Here is a 17,613-nt window from a genome sequence, read left to right as displayed (position 1 = left end):
CGTTCCAAAAAGTGCTTCAACATTACCATTGGACATCCTCAGCCCAGACTCCCATATCTTGATGACAGCCCAGTGCCACCACACCATGCTAGGGAGGAACTGGACCCACCAATATTCAAAACTGTCTGCTGAGAATGCCACAGCCAGGAAAACCAGCACTTGTTTCCTTTAAAAAAGGCTTTTCTGAAGATATTCTTACCTGAAATATCAGGAAAACCAACTCTGAGCATCTCCAAAAAGAAAATCACTCTGTTTCTTTTCTAGTTTAGGATTAACTCGTGTTCATCATTTGTACTACTGTTATTACACCTACATTATTTCACTCCACAGCACTAGGACTACTTCATAACATGACACAAAAGCTTAACACTTCTATTATTGCATATTTTCTTATTTTTAAAATCTTCAAGAGCAGCCGCCACCCAGCCCGAGTTGAAACTCCTTATCTTCTTTTCTGGATCAAAGGAATGACTGTGGAAATGGAACTGGTGTGACACCTCGACCAAAGCCTGTGCTGCTCGTGCTGTCAGGAAAGTGTTTGACACTTGTGTTAAAGCATCAAACTATTTCATTACAGCCTCGGCCGGAGACGTTCAGATGACAGGAGATGCTTGGATCAATCAGCATCCAGAAGCAGCTTCCCATTATGATTAAAAACATTAAATAATAAGCTGGTTTTGGATGGAGCTTTCAGCGGGGCCGCAGAGCGTTCTAGGTGCAGATGTGCAACAAAGCAGAATAGTAATGAGGGATGGCACATAAGTAAAAGCCAGGGAAACAGAATTTGGAAGGCTTGGGGACAGCCTTCCAAAGAGGATGAGAAGCTTCTCATGGAGCCAGAAGGAGGTTGGCAAAGCCCCAGGGGAGCCCTGGGAAGTAGCAAAGGAGCCTGCAGCAAGCTGGCTCACGTCCTGAGAGGCTCAGCACACACATAGCACTTTTTCACTTGGAGTGGACACAAATTATTTGCAAAATTGGGTTAGAAAGGAAGATCTTATGTGCCATCAGCTCCATCTCCCACTGACAAGACCATGGAAGAGCTTTGGAGGTCAGAGATGGGATGGAGACATAAGACCAAGTGATGTGGAACAGGGAATAGGGACATAGGACCAGGGATGCCCAAAGGCAATGCCACTGTCCCCATCCATTGCTGTCCCACTGAGCTACACCAAAGATGGGGAGCTCAATACATCCAGGACATGGAATCTTCTTGATGGACGTGCTTCTCCATGGGGAACCAGAGCTGGATGCAGATACCACACATGGAAGAGATAAGGAGAAGCCTGCCTGGTCCCAGCTGTGCAGGAGGAACCTTGCAGGACAACGTCCCCATGTTGCTGCTGCCACCACAATGCCACCAGAGCCACCGACCCCAAGCTGGCAAACACCGCCTGTTTAATTGGCTAATTGCACATCGCCTTCCAGCACACTCATTGCCGATTTTCTCCCACTCTTTGGCTCACACCCAGGACCAGCAACATGTATTCCTCAGGCTCAACCACGCAGAACTTAGGCAAGGAGTGGCAGGGAGCAGCCCGGCGCATCGATCTCCCCACAGTAACATCACATTGCTCAGCTTCACATACCTGGCGATCACGAATCCTTTGGCCATGGGGTTATAAAGCATTCTCTAAAACATGAGAAAAAGATTAAGCCTGCTTATAGTTAATAATATACTGTACACTGTCTGTCAAGCTGGCTGTTTGCTATTGAGAGCCTACTATTAGACACTTATTTAAAAGGCCTTTCAAGGCTTCTGAAGAAAGTGCAGTTATGCTTTTTTTTTTTTTTTTTTTTTGCTGGCAAGAACCACCGTAGATAAACATCAATTCGCTCCTGCGGATCACAGTCGCAGTAAATAAATTTTTCAGGAAGCTAAGTTCCATACAAAGGCTTCGCAAAGCTCCCATTTCACACAACATCAATGTTTGGCCTCTGAGAAATAAAAGCTCTAAGGTTGCTTTATCCGAAACTAAATTATCAATTGTAGCTGCTTAAAAATAAAATAAAATAGGGCACTGCAATGAGGAACCAGCGCAGACGATGGGAAGCAAACAACGTCGTTTCTAAACAGCTCAGAGACAAAACAGGGAAAGGTGGTGATTTTGCTGCAAATTGCTCTCGTCCCTCTGCAAAGGAATCTGCAGCCCCAAACTTTCCAGTGCTGCATGGCACAGCCGTGCAGCGGGAGGCACTCAGCACACTGCAGGTACATGCAGCAGGCAGCTCGCACTGTGCTCCTTAATGGCTTCTTCAAGTAGCAGACTGGGATTATCCACTATAAAAGTATTTGTTACCAAAAAAACCTCCACGTCAGCTGTAGCAGCAAAGTGGCTCCACGGGAAGGCATGAGGCAGGAGCACAGCATCTCACACCCTGCCTCGCATCCCACATCTTGCGTTCTATGCTGCATCCCATCCTGCATCCTGTCCTGCATCCCACATCCCATCCCACACCCCATCCCATATCCCACACTGGGATGCGGCTGTGCCACACATGCCCCATACCATCCCAGGGACTCAGCGCTGTCGGAGCCAGCAGAGTGCTAGGACTCAGGCTGCCCCATCTGCTCTGTACTGGAGGGATGCTGGGCTCTGTTGTTGTTTAATTATCAGCTGAACGCGAAAGAAAAATACAGCAACCCTTTTAGACTGAGGTTATGTATGGTGGGGGGAAGGGATAGAGAAGGAAAAGATGACTTCTGCCAAAATGCAACCTGTGTCATCCTAACACGCTCAAATACCTCAAACCGTAGGAGCCTCATACCTGGAAGAATGCCTTAAAAATCCCAGGAGAAGGAGATTGGATGACACGCTGCTCCCAGTGCCTCCATCCCAAATTAACGCAGCCTCCGTCTGCTGCCTGTCAGCCTGGGGCTGTCCTGGGCATGGGTTCACAGACCCAAATTCACCTGTTATTCTCTTAAATCCCAACTGAAGGGGCAAGGCAACATTTTTGACCTCATCACTTCCGTTCCCAGGAGGATCCCAGCACTGCATTGGTGGAGTGACCCCTGGCCGAGCAGCAGCCAAAACCAGGCTCTGATCCACTGTTTGTTCACTTCCTCTGCCGCGAAACGCAACAGCAATTTGGAGAGTTAATGAGTAACCAGAGGAGCCAATGCCTCCCTTGGGCATCAACCCAGGGCTGTCCCCATTACCTGACACATGGGATCACCTCTGAGCCCTCAAGCACCAGCCCTTAGAAACAGAACCCAGCTCAGCTGACCCCATACTCTTCGTGAAGGCACTGGTTTCAAACTAAAAGAGGGGAGATTTAGATTGAATATAAGTTTTTCACACTAAGGGTAGTGAGGCACTGCCCAGAGAAGTGTTGGTGCACCATCCCTGCAGACACCCAAGGTTAGGGGACAGGGCTGTGAGCACTGATGGAGCTGTGGGTGTTCCTGTGCACTGCAGGCAGTGGGAACAGACAGCCTTTGGGGATCTCTTCTGACTCAGACGGTTTTATAACTCTATAATTTTTCTTTAAATTCTCTTCAGAAAATAACCAGTGGATGCTCAACAGATGAGCACGTTCTCCATCACTAAAATAAACTTAATTTGAAAGTCACGACCTTGTGACACCCATTGCTCTCCTGAAAATAAAACTGCCGGGGATGATGCAAAACGCATATTTAACCTCCTGACGTTGCTCATGTTTTTAGCAGATGCCCATCCATCACCCGTCTCATTGGCACCAGGATGGGACCTGAGGCCCCCCTGCCCAAGAAGCAGGAAAAGCAAGAAGAAAAAAAAAAGAAAAGCAAAAGAAGTGCTGCCACAAGCCCCCATGGAACTGTGGTCTTAATTGATCCTTGGCAAGAGGGAAAATATTTATTTAGGTGAAGGAGACTGCCAGAAGGCATGCATTTTAAAAGTAAAATTGCAGAGCACCCAGGGCAAACCATGCAAATTACCACTAGAGACAACTTATCTGCATCAATACCTGCCAGCAACAGGGCTCCACGAGCGATCCATCAGCGCCCGCCCAACAACCGCAAAGCAATCTTTAATCCGGTGACACCGTTCACAAAGTTCTATTTATGAGACTTTTACCCTTTCTGTTATTAAAAAAGAGTGAGGGAAGGAAGGAGGTGGGAGCTGGATTTTCAGGGAGTCCCACTATGCCTGTTGTTAGCGATTGCTTCAGGCCGAAATTCTGACACGCCAGCTCCTACTTATGGGAAAATTTATTTTACGCGTGCTTTTACAAGAAGAAATGTGTGTAGGTATTAGGATATGATGCAGCACATTGGGCCTGGGATGCCTTTTGTGCCTTGAGCACTGAAAAAAAATGACAAAAACATCATCCCCACTCAGACATTAACCTGGAGTGGGAATTCAGCTCTTTTAGAATTAAAGGTAATGGTGAAATTGGCCAAATTACTCACCTTGAAGCTTTGCTAGTTTTTTTTTGGCAGGATTTTTGCTGGAGACCTTCCTGCTTTGGCTCAGGGCTTGGGGTGGGTAACCACCAGCCCATGGGAAATCCATTGCTAAGGAAGTGTTCTTCCATCAATAACAACAGATTGCTAAATCCAGGTATCCCATAAGCACCTATGGATTTACAGAGGTGTGGGGCTGGATCTGGCACCCATCTGCGGAACCACGAGCAATTTCTCCTGGGGGAAATGGGGCCAGGGGTCCAGGGATTTGCGTATGGGTAAAAACAAACAATCCTGTAAATAAAGAGCACCTCCACTCTGTCTCCACAATGCTACTCTTATTGAGTGAGTCAGATGTTCTGCTGATTAAAAATTGATCCATTTCAAAATCTAATCAACAGAATAGGATTCTTTCATATGTTATCAAGGCAGCTGCTGACAACAAAAACCAAACCTGTTATTAACCCATGAACCCCAATGACCTGAACCTGGCTGGGCTCTGGAACCGTAAATTATTCAGTAGTCCAAGAGCAATCCCGTAAGCCTGATGAATTTATGCCCCGACTGGAGCCTTTGTGGGTTAAAGCCAATATCCCACCCCTTGGTCTCCGGGGACGCGGTTCACGACACGCTGCCATTCTGTGTCATGCCTGTGAATACATTATCAGCGTCTGCTTGGCTTCACCTTTCAAATGTCTGCTTCTTTGCTTTCTTTTTTTTTTTTTTTTTTTTGGTATAAAATGACTTTTGGGATCTGCATGGAACTGGAAGTGCTGGAAGGGTCTTGCAGCAGCACTACACGGAGCTGCAAGCCCAAGCACTGCTGAGGTGCACACACAGTTGGGACTTGGCACAAATCTTTGCATTTAAGCAAAATTTCAAGAAATAACAAAGATATTTTGCATCCCTGCTTTGCTTTTCAGGTTGGCAATGCCTCTTGTCTGCCTGCACACCTCCTGTGATGCTTTCTGGAGCAAAGACCCCTCCTGCAGCACTGCTGCACATTTTGTTTTCCACTCCCATACCACCAAGTTCCCAACCCTCAGCTTTAACCAGAACTGGAAAAAGTCGATGCCGTGTAAACCAAGCTGGAAGACAGCAATTCTTCCCTTAAATACTAATATATTTATAAGTTCAGTGGTTCTTTGACCTCTCCTTAAAGCCCAAATAACCCTGGGGAGCCCCTCAGAGCTGCCATTATTGATCCCGCCTGGCAGCCGTCTCATGGCGAGCATCACCCAGGGCTGCCCTGTGCCTTGGGCAGGACACAGAACCCATCCTGTCCCATGGGAAATTCCAAATCCCACAAGAAAACCCCAGATCCCATACTTCCATGACCCAAGCTCCAATAGTGCCTGCAGAATCACAGAATCATGAAGGTTGGAAAAGAGCACTAACACCACCAAGTCCAACCCCAACCTACCATGCCCACCAACCATATCCCCAAGTGCCACATCCACGCGGCTCTTGAACACCTCCAGACGTGTTGGACATGGGTGTTCCAAACCCATCTCAATAGGAGATGCTACAAAGCTGCATTTGCAGTTCTGCATCCCCCAGTTATGTTGTCCCTCCACTGCCGTTCCCAATATCATTTCCCTACATCGGGGCAGGCAGATCAGCTCCCTCCTCACCACCCCATAATCACACTTGTACAAAGCTGTTGCCGTACATAACGAAAAGAGAAAGCATCCTTGGAGAGCCCAACAATCAGACAATTTTTAAGATCATGGAGCATTAAACCATTCCCAGTAGGGTTTACTAATCAAACATCCAAATCCTTCATAACCAACCAATCCCTACAGAGCAATTAAATCCTTCCCCTTTAAAACACTTGGCACACTGTCTGGGGACAAAAAGAAAAATTTGCAAAATTCATTTGATAAATTAACCAGGGAAAAGAAAGAAGTGAATCAAGCTTTGTTCTTTTCATTTTTTTTAATTATGGAATTCACAATGCCTGAATAATGTTTAATAAGAACTATGAAAATTCCTAACAGTATTACAACACAACACAAAAGAATTAACCTGGTTACCGTGAAAAATTGCATATTTAATTAAGAACAGAGAGTTCAAAACTATCCAGAGATTTCAAAAGTACCGTTGCCTAAGGGGCTAAATTACACGCTCGCAGTGCTGCTAACAGGGCTGGAGCGCGCAATCATTACCCAAGTGTCCCCATTAAGTGACAATGGGCAGATGACATCAAATTCATTTCAAAAGCAACAGGAACTGAAGCATTCACTTGGGTAGTGGAAGGGAAAGCGACTATCCTGCTGGTATAAACCAGACCCCTTGTTGATAAAGGCAATAATTAAAGAATAATGTTAATTAGCTGCTTCTATTTGAAGGAGTGCTGCGGTAGCGGGAGGCACAGCGGCCCCAGCTCCGTTGCTTCTGCAGCGCGTGCCGTGCTCACACGGTGCAGAATGGCATGTGGCCCCTGGACAGACACAACATTTTGGGGTCAAAAAGTGGTGTTTTGGTGAAGTCGAGGCCCCTGGGGAGATGGCAGAGCCATAGGGGCTGTGGGCAGGTGGTCGCCAAGAGCATTCCTCTGCAGGGCACCTGCATCCCTGCACCACCAGCACACATACCAATGGGGAACATACTAATGGGGGTTTGAGCAGTGTTCTTTCTTTAAACCCTACCTGGCCAACATGCCTCACGTTGGGTTTTAGCAGTGTTTTTTCTTTCAACCCTGCTTGGTCCGTGGGCAGAAAGTTTCCAGTTTTTGGTCTCTGGTCTCTGAAAAGTCCCCAGCTTGCCCCCACCCACCTCCAACCATTTGTTAGCCAATAAGCCAGGGGACAAACAGGGTAATGATTACCCAGCTCCCAGGGATGAAGCAATGTTTGCAAACCGCTCCGTGATAAATAACGAAGAACCGCTCCCTGCAGCACAGCCAGGTCGTGGTGCTCCCCAGACCCCTCTGAGCCGAGCAGCCGTGCTTACACAGCACATCACCAGCACCAGGTAATGCTGCACGATGTTCTCCTGACAGAGGAAAACAAAGGAAGCCTGAGGTCCTGACTTCAGCGTACAACTGCACCAGCGTTACCCAAGGCAACTGCAGCACGCTTGGAGCGGCTGACGCACGGCGTGGCTCCCACTGGAGTCATATTTACATGGGGTTCCAAGGGGTTATTTACTTTTTTAGGAACCCATGTTGCAGAAGAGGTCATCAGCACGTGCACACCCATCAATTAATACAAAAACAGCCATGTGTTAGCAGCAAGTCACTGAAACTGCAGCTCCATCAATACTCTGGGGTCCTGTTGGAGCTTTGGGGAAATCATTAAATGTTGCACCGAACTAGAAAAAAAAATAAAAAATTACAGCGAGGCCATATTAAAAAGCTCTGGAAGATGTCTTCGGTGCGTGCGTCTATGCCAGCACTAGTGTGCATGGAACTGGGAAATTCAACTGAAAATTCATTGTGCCCATGCATCCTCCCTATATGGCTGCGTTCCCACTGCCTGATCCCAAAACCTCAGTTCTCTGCCCATGAGCAGAGAAACTGAGGCACAAGGGTGCAGGCTGGCAATGGAGAATGGTACGTTGATGCCAACAGGGTTTGGTTCCTCCTGCTTTGGTTTTGCTGTTGTTGCAAAATGTGCTGGGAACTGCAAAGAAAAGGTGATTAAAGAGCACTCAGTGGTGGATGCTAACACCACAAACACTAGGAATTGTTACAGAAGGGAAAAACTTTTTAATAAAGTCTGCAAGTATATATTCCTCCTTTATCAACCTCAAGATTTATTGACCTGAGAAGCCATATTGACTGAATAAATCTTGATAATGACCTCAGCAGAAGTCAATACCTGCTTATTATCTCCCAAGTTGGGGAATTACATCTTTCTATAATAGGAGCAGGATGGTACAAAATGTTCCAACCACCTTCCCGAAGCCTTTTGGGGGGATGGATGAGCTCAGTGCAACTGTTCCAGGTAAAGTCAGCCCATACAGTGCTGCCCATCACTCTCCATCTCCAGGAAAGCAATGTTTGCCATAACATCGCATTGTGCTGAACCCAAATGAGTTTCATTCAGAGCAAGGAGCAGGATGTTCCCACTGGTTTTGTCTCATGGTGATGCCCTAAGAGCAATGGGACTGGCACACGGGGCAGCACCGTGATCCCAGGAACACTGCTTTCCTCTTGCTGGCAAAAAAGGGGAAAAGGATAGAACATGTCAAACTCAAAGCCACAGGCTCCTTTCCCAGCCGAGCCGCAGCTTCTGCATTCAGCACTGCTGTTTCTCTTGCCAACCGCTAAGTTTGCGTTCAGCAGAGAAAACAGGAGCAGTGGGACCAGAGCACACAACAATTATGCCTGCATTTTTATTTGAAGTCTCTGCAGACAGCAAGAAAAATTAACTGAAGGGAGCAGCTCCTGTGCCAACATATGGAGGGAGATGAATAGCTGGTTCTCCATGCTCCGCTGAGGTTATCTAGTTAAGCAAGCACCTCCTAAAGGACTCGCAGGCTGGGAGCGTGCTGTTTGCTTAATCTGGTCATAAATAATAATTCGGATCGCTGAGTGCTTTAACATTCAGCTCCACCTGCATGCAAGCTCAGAACCACAACACCCACCCAGCAGCCCCACATTCCGGGGGCATGGCAAACCTCAAAGCTCTCCTGGGCATCCTGGCTCCATAAGCAGGAGGTCACAGAGCTGCAAACCTTTGCTCCCATCCCATGGGATCAAATTATATTTTCATCCCCGTCCCTATTTGCCTCTTGGTCACAATCTCTTTTTTTTATTCCCCCCTCTGAGGCCACAGAGACAATCCACTAAACTGGATCAGGAGGCCAGCGCGTATATCTCTAATGGGCTGCAGCACGCACACAATTAATTAATGGATTTATTAATTAGGGAAGAAGTCACTCTTCAAGCTGGAATTGGGGTCACCAGTTTCTAAAGTGAGAGCTGCAGAGCTAAAGATAAACTCTCATTTTCTGCAGCTCTCTTCTTGTCTGGCAGCATCTCAATTATTCAGCCACAGGAAAAAACCCACATTACACTTCGGGAACTTCAGGGTCTGACTTTCATAAAACCAAACAGCAGGTATTGCAGAATGAAATGACGGTGACATCCAGACCATGGAGCCTCCAGCTACCAAGGTTTCCACAGGGCACACTGAGCTCCAGCTGCCCACTGGCAGTGGTGGGAGCATCCCAATGCACTGGCACAGCTGCCCAGGGAGGTGGTGGAGTGACTGTCCCTGAAGGTGTTCAGGAAACGTGGGGATGTGGCACTGAGGGACATGATCAGTGGGCATGGGGTGATGGGTTGGGGTTGGACTTGGTGGTCTTCGAGGTCTTTTCCAAACTTTGTGAGTCTATGATTCAGTCGAGGCTCCATGGCAATGGGAGGGACAGAATTGCTGGTTACTGTAGACCTTAATCAATACGAAAACAGAGAAAGAAACACCACCGCCATCCCTACAGATATGTGACTACAAAGCACGGCTGCAATATTAGACAGCAGAGAATCCACATGAAAGAGAACCATTTATAAATCCCCTGCTCACTGGAAACACGTCCGGAGGAGTACACACCTCTTTGACACCACATAACCCAGCCACAAGACAGACACCTGCAGAGAACCTTTGTCACTTCTTCTGCTTCAAAATTTGCATTCGTTTCCTCCACGCCGCCCATGTCCCACCTGGACTCTTGGGTAGAAGCTGGAGCCACTGAAAAGCCCAAACCACATTCACAACTCAGTAATGGAGCAGGGTGGCCCTGAGAGCTCTCAGACTGCCCAGGAGAAATACCAACACTTATAGGGGATGGGCAGCATCATCTCTGTTCCCACCATGGAACTTCGTGACTCATCCAATGCAGTTGACCACCGTCACAACTGTAGGATGGCAGGGAAGAGTGGGGCTCCTGGACTCTACAATCCTAGTAGGTCCCTTCCAACACAGGATATTCTATGGTTCTACAATCCTCCAGCCCATCTTCAGAGCCCCAAATTACATAGTGAGGAGGGGAAGACCCCCAAAACCCCCCAGACTCCACTGGGGCGACCGTGCTGGGGGCTGTTCCACAACAGCACTGCGAGTTTCCTCGTCCAGGCTGCAGGAATTAAGCTTCAACCAAGAGGACTGATAGCTTATTTACTGCTGTCATCTATATAAAGAAGAATTTTGACACATTGTTAAATGATAGCACATTTAGATAAGTCAAGCTGTCATATCATTTAATGGATGTCTAAACTCCCTCTGTAGCTGATATGTAAAATTTATGCACTTCAGAATATCATAAGGTTATAATATTTTAATCACATCCACATTCTTTTCCTTCCTCTCCAAACTCTGCAAACGCAACGTCGGGCGCCCAACTTTCTGCCCAAGTCTGCATGGGGTCAGCATCCTTGCACTGGGGAACACAGCCCCAGTGCTAATCTGCATAATGCAATGTGGAGCCGTTGATAAAAGATGGCTTTAATCAGTCTCTCTCCCCTCACTCGTGTATTTTTTAGCCCAAATCAGCAGCTCTCAACTCTTCCCGGTTTTTTGCTGGTTTAGCACGGAACGAGTGAGAGCAGAACGGTGCGTGTAACCCACACAGCCCTAAACCCAACCTCGTAAAGCAGAAGCAAATTAAAGCACAGAGCAAAATAAAGGTATGAATCCCGTTATGACTATTACACACAAGAAAGCTGTAAAAAAATACTGCATTAGTAATATACACAATAAAACAATCTCATAACCCAGTGAAATATGCCAGGTATTATCTTTGATAGAATTTTATCTCTCCTCATTTCCGAGCCTATTTGCTGTAAAAGGGCTCGATGCCGCTTCGATCAAAGTGCCGCCGCGCAGCACATTATCTGCGTGTTTTACATATGCCCACCATTCATCAGGGCTGCTCAAACTCCGCAGTTCCCGGCAAGCCCTAGGCCAGCTCAGCCCCACGCATTAAAGCCCAAGAAATAAAGACAACGAAAAAAAAAAAAAAAAAAAGCTCTCAGAAAAAGAATAAACGGATTGTTTCCTTTCTGTTTTTTTTTTTTCTTTTTTTTTTTTTAATAGAGGGCACCAGGCCAAGCTGGCACAAGGTCACCTTTTCCCACTGTGATCCCGCAGCGCTGCTGCCTGCCCACGACTCCGTGCCACCACCGCTCCCCAGTGCCACCATCACCCAATGCCATCTCTCCCATGGCCACTTGTCCCCACAGCCATCGTTCCCATTGCCACCACTCCTGGGGGCTGCCAGCCACCTACCTTCCACCCTGCAAAAAGTCACTGCCAATATTTACTATTAAATCAAGGTTCTGCATGCACCCAGGAAAAGTCATTAGCGTGATGCACCCGGGAATGCTTTTATATCCTGAGCTCTCATCCCCCTAATCCCCTTCTGACCACAATGCCATAAATGAGCAGAGGTGGCCGTGCTACCTGCAGTACTTTTGGGGCTGGTGATCGAGGCTGTAGTGCATAATCTGTTTCAAAGCCAAAATGTATTAAATGCTGGAACTGTTGATACAGCACCGAAGCCTTACAAAAGCACATTTAAATTTGTTGACTCCCCCATGAAGCACGCCGCGTTTTCAACTCCGTGATCTCCAGGAGGGATAAACCCTTTTAATATCCATGTAAATGAGCATTTCGGCTTTTGTGGCGGCTCCAGGTTGGGTTTCATCCCATTACGCGGCGTTCGCAGAGCCATTGTGTCGCTGCCCGGCTCTCCACGAGCTGCGTGCCCATGGAAGTCACACATTGTCAACACCGCCGGTTTGTTCTCAGGTCATCGGTGTTAACAAAGGACTCACCGTTAATTTCACAGCCCGATGGGGACGGTACGGGTGACCCGAGCGGGACCACAAAGGATCTCTCTGTTGGCGCTGTATCCATCACAAGGTGACAACCGGAGCTCCGAGAGAGCTCTCAGGACCGGACTCAACCTCCCAGCGCCAATTGGGTTCAGCGACATGCGGGGCTGCAAACGTGCGCGCTCCGATCCTCCCGACCCCAATAACAATGGGAGCGCAGGAGGGCTCCAGCCAACCCCGAGCGCATCGCATCCTCCTCCCGCTCCGTTCCCTCTCTCCATCTCCACTACCACCGCCGCATCGCTCCCCGACAACTGGCAATGACAATTACCGGCTGAACACCGGCATTGCGAGGGGGCTGGGGAGGGGATCCCCCAAACTTAACGACGGGGCGTGCAGCGAACCCCGCTGCTCCCCGCAACTTCAGCCTTCCCACCCCCCCCCCCCCCGCCCGCCCCCGGGGCTGTCACCTCGGGCGGCTCCATGCGCTGCTCCGTGCGAACAAAGAGCGGCGGAGGATCGGAACGGCGGAGTACCGGGGATCAATTTCTGATACCTATCGATGGCGAAGGGCGGGAGGAGGGAGGGGACGGCGAGCAGCGGGGGGGGAGGGCTGGAGGAGGGCCCCCCCCTCCGCCGAACCCCCGCCGGGGTTGGGGCTCTGGGGGACCGCCGCGCCACCAACCTGGAGCCGGCGGACATCAAACCGCGTCCGATACCGGAGCATCGATCCCACGTCCGCCGCCATCTTTGGGGGGGGGGGGGAGGAGGAATAGGGGGGGGGCACGCTGCCCCCAGCGCCCGGCCCAGCGCCGGCCCCGCCGCCCGCCCGGACCCGCCCCGCGCCGCGCCGGTCCCGACGGGGCGGGCGGAGGGCGGCCCGGAGCCGCGGGCACAGCTGCTGCCACCGCCCCGCAGCGCTCCGCTCTTTTGTTAGCGCAGACCCGGGCGGCCCTCCCTGGGGGGAAGTTTTCCCGGTGATTTGCGGGATTTTGGGGAAAATAAATAAATAAATGAAGAGAAATGCTACACGGCCTGGGGTGAGCATTGGGCAGCTACTGCAGTAAAGCAAGAACAAAATCTGCCCGCAGTACCTGCTATTGCTCTCCCAGCCCTGCTGGGGTTTGTAGGTAGGTGGTTGAGCAGACAAGCCCGGCATCTGAGTGTCCCCAGCAGGGAGCAGGCGGTGGGATGTGACGCAACTCGTGCACAGGTAGGAGCTCGGCTCTTACCCAGCCCATAGGGACAGGCCCAAGAGCTGTCTGTTCCCACTGCCTGCAGTGCAGGGACACACACAGCTCCAGCAATGCTCACAGCCCCATCCCCTGACCGTGGCTGTCTGCAAGGATGGGGCACCACCACCTCTCTGGGCAACCTCAGTGTAAAAACTTCTTCCTTGTATATCCATTCTAAATCTCCCCTCTTTTAGTTTTAAACCATCTCCCCTTGTCCTATCACACAGAACCTGCTAAAGGGTCCACTTCTTTCTTACAGCCCCTACCTCAGCCTTCTCATCCCTCACTCCCACTCAGAGATGCAGAGAGCTGCCTGCAATCCCAACATCACAAAACACCTTGGGCAGGAGAAGAAGCAAACAGGACATCAGAGTTTGACAAAAGGATTTGCAATACTCTGTGTTTGGGAGACCCAGCCAGCACCCACAGCCCTGACCCCATCCTGTGCCCCTCGTATCGATGTGGCACTGAGGGACGTGGGTAATGGGCATGGTGGGGGTGGGCTGGGGTTGGACTTGGTGATCTTCTCCAGCCTCAAAGATTCTATGGGACCAGGTTGAGCATCCAAGTTTACCTCTCTGGAGGAACTTGAGTTTCGGCTCTTCAGTACCAATGCCTGCTGGTGTCCTTTCTGTGTCACCTTGCTGCTGACCTGGGATGACTCATGCTGCTCATGGCTGATCTCATGCCCATCAATTACAGAAGTGGCTCATAAATCAGAAGTAAAAACTAACGTGGCATCCCCAGTGAGTAAATCAAATTGTGGGTTTGGGAGGAATGCTTCACTTCAGCCAAATCGTTCCTAACTCAGTGGGAGCCAGGAGGAAGAAGACGCAGTGTCACACTGTGCCCCACACCTGAGCCATGTCCCTGGCCACCTCGGGGGCAACAGGGGCATCAGGTCTCCCCAGACCTGGCAGCACTGCAGGATGCAGGTTAATAAATCAGTTTGTCTCCAGAATGGCTTCGCTTTGTGTGCCTGACAATAGCCCGCTGTAAATGGCAGCCCCTCACCTCCTCTTCTGAAAGGCTTTTAATTAAAATATGGAAGAGGATTTTCTGCATACTTGAGGGGGGGAAAAAAAAATAAATGTTGGATTTCAGCACGCTCCCATTTCAGGCGTTAATTTATTCTCGCCTTCCTGTCGTTTGTGATCCGGCCGATAAGTCCTTTGTGTGGTGATCTGACCCCATTAGGCAGCATGGGCAGTGAGTGCCACGTGCCAGCCTCCTCCCAGCAGTGGATGCTTTGTCCCAAGGGTGGGCAGAGGGACACGACCCACATTGAGCCAAACCAGTGCCATTGTGATGAGCGGAGACACGGCAGGCCATGAGGCTGAGGACACCCCCAGCTCAGAGCTCTGTTACTCAGCCGGTGGTCCTTGCAGACACCCACACAGCTGCTGAGTCCCCATCCCGTGCTCAGGGAAGGCAGCACAACACAAGAACTGTGTCCTGGGCTCTGGGAAATCCAGGAAGGGGTCCCATCCCTCACTGCCCCGCCATCTGCCTCATGCCCTTCTGCAGTGTCCTGGCCTCCTATGGCCTGGGAAAGCAGAAAGCAACCCCATAGCAGGCTGTGCAGCTGTGTGTGTTATTGTCTTCTCTCTTTCCCTCTCCCTTTCCTTCCCTTTCTCTCTCTCTTCCCTGTCTCTTCCTTCTCCTTCCCCTGTCTCTTCCCTCTCCCTTTCTTCTCTGCCCTCTCCCTTCCCTCTCCTGTCTCTCTATCTTCCCTCTCCCCTTCCCCTTTCCTCTCTCTTTTCTCTCCCTGCTCTTCCCCCCCCCCCCCCATTTTCCTCTCCCTGCCCTCTCCTGCGTCCCCGCCGGCACCGGGCCGTGTCCGCCCCGCGCCCGCTGCAATGGCGCCACCTGGCGGCTATCTCGGGGTCTGCAGCGCGTCCCGCCGGGTGACACTGCGGGGAGCACGAGGTGACACGGAGGGACAGGAGGGGACATGGGGAGAGACGCACAGGGACACGGGGAGGGACGCGGAACACGCTGCTGTTCATGGCTTTCTGCCATCAACGCTAGTGCTGTTGCCGCATTCTGTGTGCAGCACGGTCACAGCCCCACCGTGGGGACAGTGGCATCGTCCTCGCCTCTGTCACCTCCCTATGCCATGGGAGGCACGGGGAGGTGGCATTCACTCAGGTCATCTTCACTGCCTTCTCCTGTGGCTAATGCTGGACAAGCGGTGGTCACCACCAGCTGCATGGAAATCTGTCTTTCTACCTTTAATAAGCTCTCTCCCTTGAAAAGTAATCATTACCAATAAACAAATGCAGCAGCCAGCGTATATAAGCATCACATTAAGCAGCTACAAGCATTTGTTATATTTGATACAGCCTTGTTAACTGGAAAACCCTGGGTTTGGAATATGTATTGATTTCAGCAAACATATATTATTTTACTGTAAGTACCAACAGCCATTGTAGTTAATATACAACAGTTTAATTTAAAATGCATTAGTTTAATAAAAATGCATAATATAGAGGCGAATTGCATTAGCTTCAATAAAAAATTCAATTTCATAAATATTATCCAGTGTTAAAATGCATTGATTTCCTGGGAAAATGTATTGGTCAAAGGTAATTTACATTGGTTTGAATGGGAATGCACCAGCGTGTATACATATGTATTAGGTTAGTCAAATGGATCTCATGGCAGAAACAAAATGTTGGTTGGAGGAAAAGGTATGCAGAAGGAAAGCAGGTTGGCAGAGCAGGGGCTGGCTCTGAGATTCCCTAAATTAGCAGTTCTGGTGCTGGGAGTCCCCATTATTGGCTGCGGGCACACATAGGGCTCAGGAGCCTTGCAGAGAGCTGAGGTTAATCAAATGCTTTTGACTCCATTTTTTATCGAGCTCAAGAGGGGCTGTCCTATTAATTAGAAAGGCTTTTTCATGTCCAACACAGGCTCTTGGGCAGATAAGCAGGGACGATGCTTGATTTTGCCATTGCACAGATAGGTGCATTATTCCCTGACATCCATTCATTCACAGGCTGCAGCCACTTTCCGATGGCTCTTTTGTTCACTACAGAGCTCTCTCTCTATATATATATGTACGTATCCATATAGATATTTTATTCTGTGTGTCGCTAAGTCCCCAGCACCCACAGCAGGAAAGGGACCAACAAGCACCCAGATCAGACCTCACTCCTCACTGCAGGGCAGGATCTGGCCCATGAAGCACAGAGGATGTCTGCCAGTGAGAAGTGCACAGCAGAGCAGATGCACCGTCTTACAGATGACAGCAGAACACTCACAGCCATCTGCATCTCACCCCCAGCCGGAATGCTGGGGCTGTGCTCAGCCTTTTTGCATGCAGAAGTCCTTTCAAAGCCCCCAGTCAGAGAAGGGCATTCAGCAGGGACAGGCCAAAGTCTAACTTCTTCCAGGCTCCCCAAAACAATATAATTTGGGAATTCTCCTCCTATACTGCCCCAACATGGATGCACAGCCAGCAATGGGCAGCACCCAAGCGGCGCCAGCGGCTCCATGGGCGACCGGTCCTGTTAAACCACTGCACATCACTTCCCTGATGCTTATGGATTTTTCCTTAATGCCACAAATTAAGGTAATTGGGCTTGGCTGGCCGATGGATTCAGCTGGAGTTGGCAGACGAGGGCCCGTGCTGTGATTGATCCCAGCCATGCCCGCGTGCCCTGGACTGCTGCTCACCCTACTCTGCCCATCTCTACTATTTCCTCTGTCTTTTGGCTCAGACAGACCCCAGAAAACATCCCAGAATCCATCTCAGCCTTAGCATAAGCCTTATTCAGTCTATGACTGCTGGAGCAGGGTGGAGGTGCAAGTGCCAGGGATCAACTGCGGCATCTGTGTCCTCTGGAAGAACAAGGACAGCATCCAGACAGAGCCCTGAGCTCTAGGATCCACTTTCAAGGCCCCTTTTGTTCCCAGCCATGTCCCAACCCTCCCTGCTCTCCTATTTGCCTCAGCATGCCTAAAAATACCAAAGGCAAAACACACACAGATCCAACCCACCTGCAGCTGGGACAGGGAGAGTTAATGGCAGAGCCAGAGCTGAGCAAGTGCTTGCCTTAAGTGGGTGACAGCTGCCCCAGAGGGGGTGATACAGAGGATCTCTGTGCTGTGGGAGCTCAGCATCCATCCCCAGCCCCATCCAGCCCCTTTTGGATGGGTTCTGGCTCTTGGAGCTTCACAAGTGACGGGTCCCCATTGTATCC

The 17,613-nt window shown here is 49.8% G+C and overlaps 1 protein-coding gene across 10 annotated transcripts in view; it reads right to left on the bottom strand.

Annotated features, from left to right (window-relative positions):
• The window catches only part of CUX2 (cut like homeobox 2), a 54,550-nt gene extending 41,190 nt beyond the window's left edge, over nucleotides 1-13,360 (bottom strand). For 5 of the 10 annotated variants that reach the window (XM_085238462.1, XM_085238461.1, XM_085238463.1 and 2 more), the window contains exon 1: nucleotides 12,856-12,916. In XM_085238462.1, the coding sequence (XP_085094588.1) occupies nucleotides 12,856-12,897 (42 nt within the window). In that variant the 5' untranslated portion in view covers nucleotides 12,898-12,916. Of the gene's footprint in view, nucleotides 1-2,766; nucleotides 2,988-12,640; nucleotides 12,734-12,855; nucleotides 12,937-13,264 lie in introns of those variants that run through there. The other 5 variants (XM_085238470.1, XM_085238466.1, XM_085238468.1 and 2 more) reach the window with 5 other exon arrangements.
• Between the last annotated feature and the right edge of the window lie 4,253 nt (nucleotides 13,361-17,613).

The sequence above is a fragment of the Meleagris gallopavo genome, chromosome 17, assembly GCF_905368555.1.
Source record: "Meleagris gallopavo chromosome 17, MGAL_WU_HG_1.1, whole genome shotgun sequence".
NCBI lineage: Eukaryota > Metazoa > Chordata > Aves > Galliformes > Phasianidae > Meleagris > Meleagris gallopavo.
This window is presented reverse-complemented; position numbering and strand designations above follow the sequence as displayed.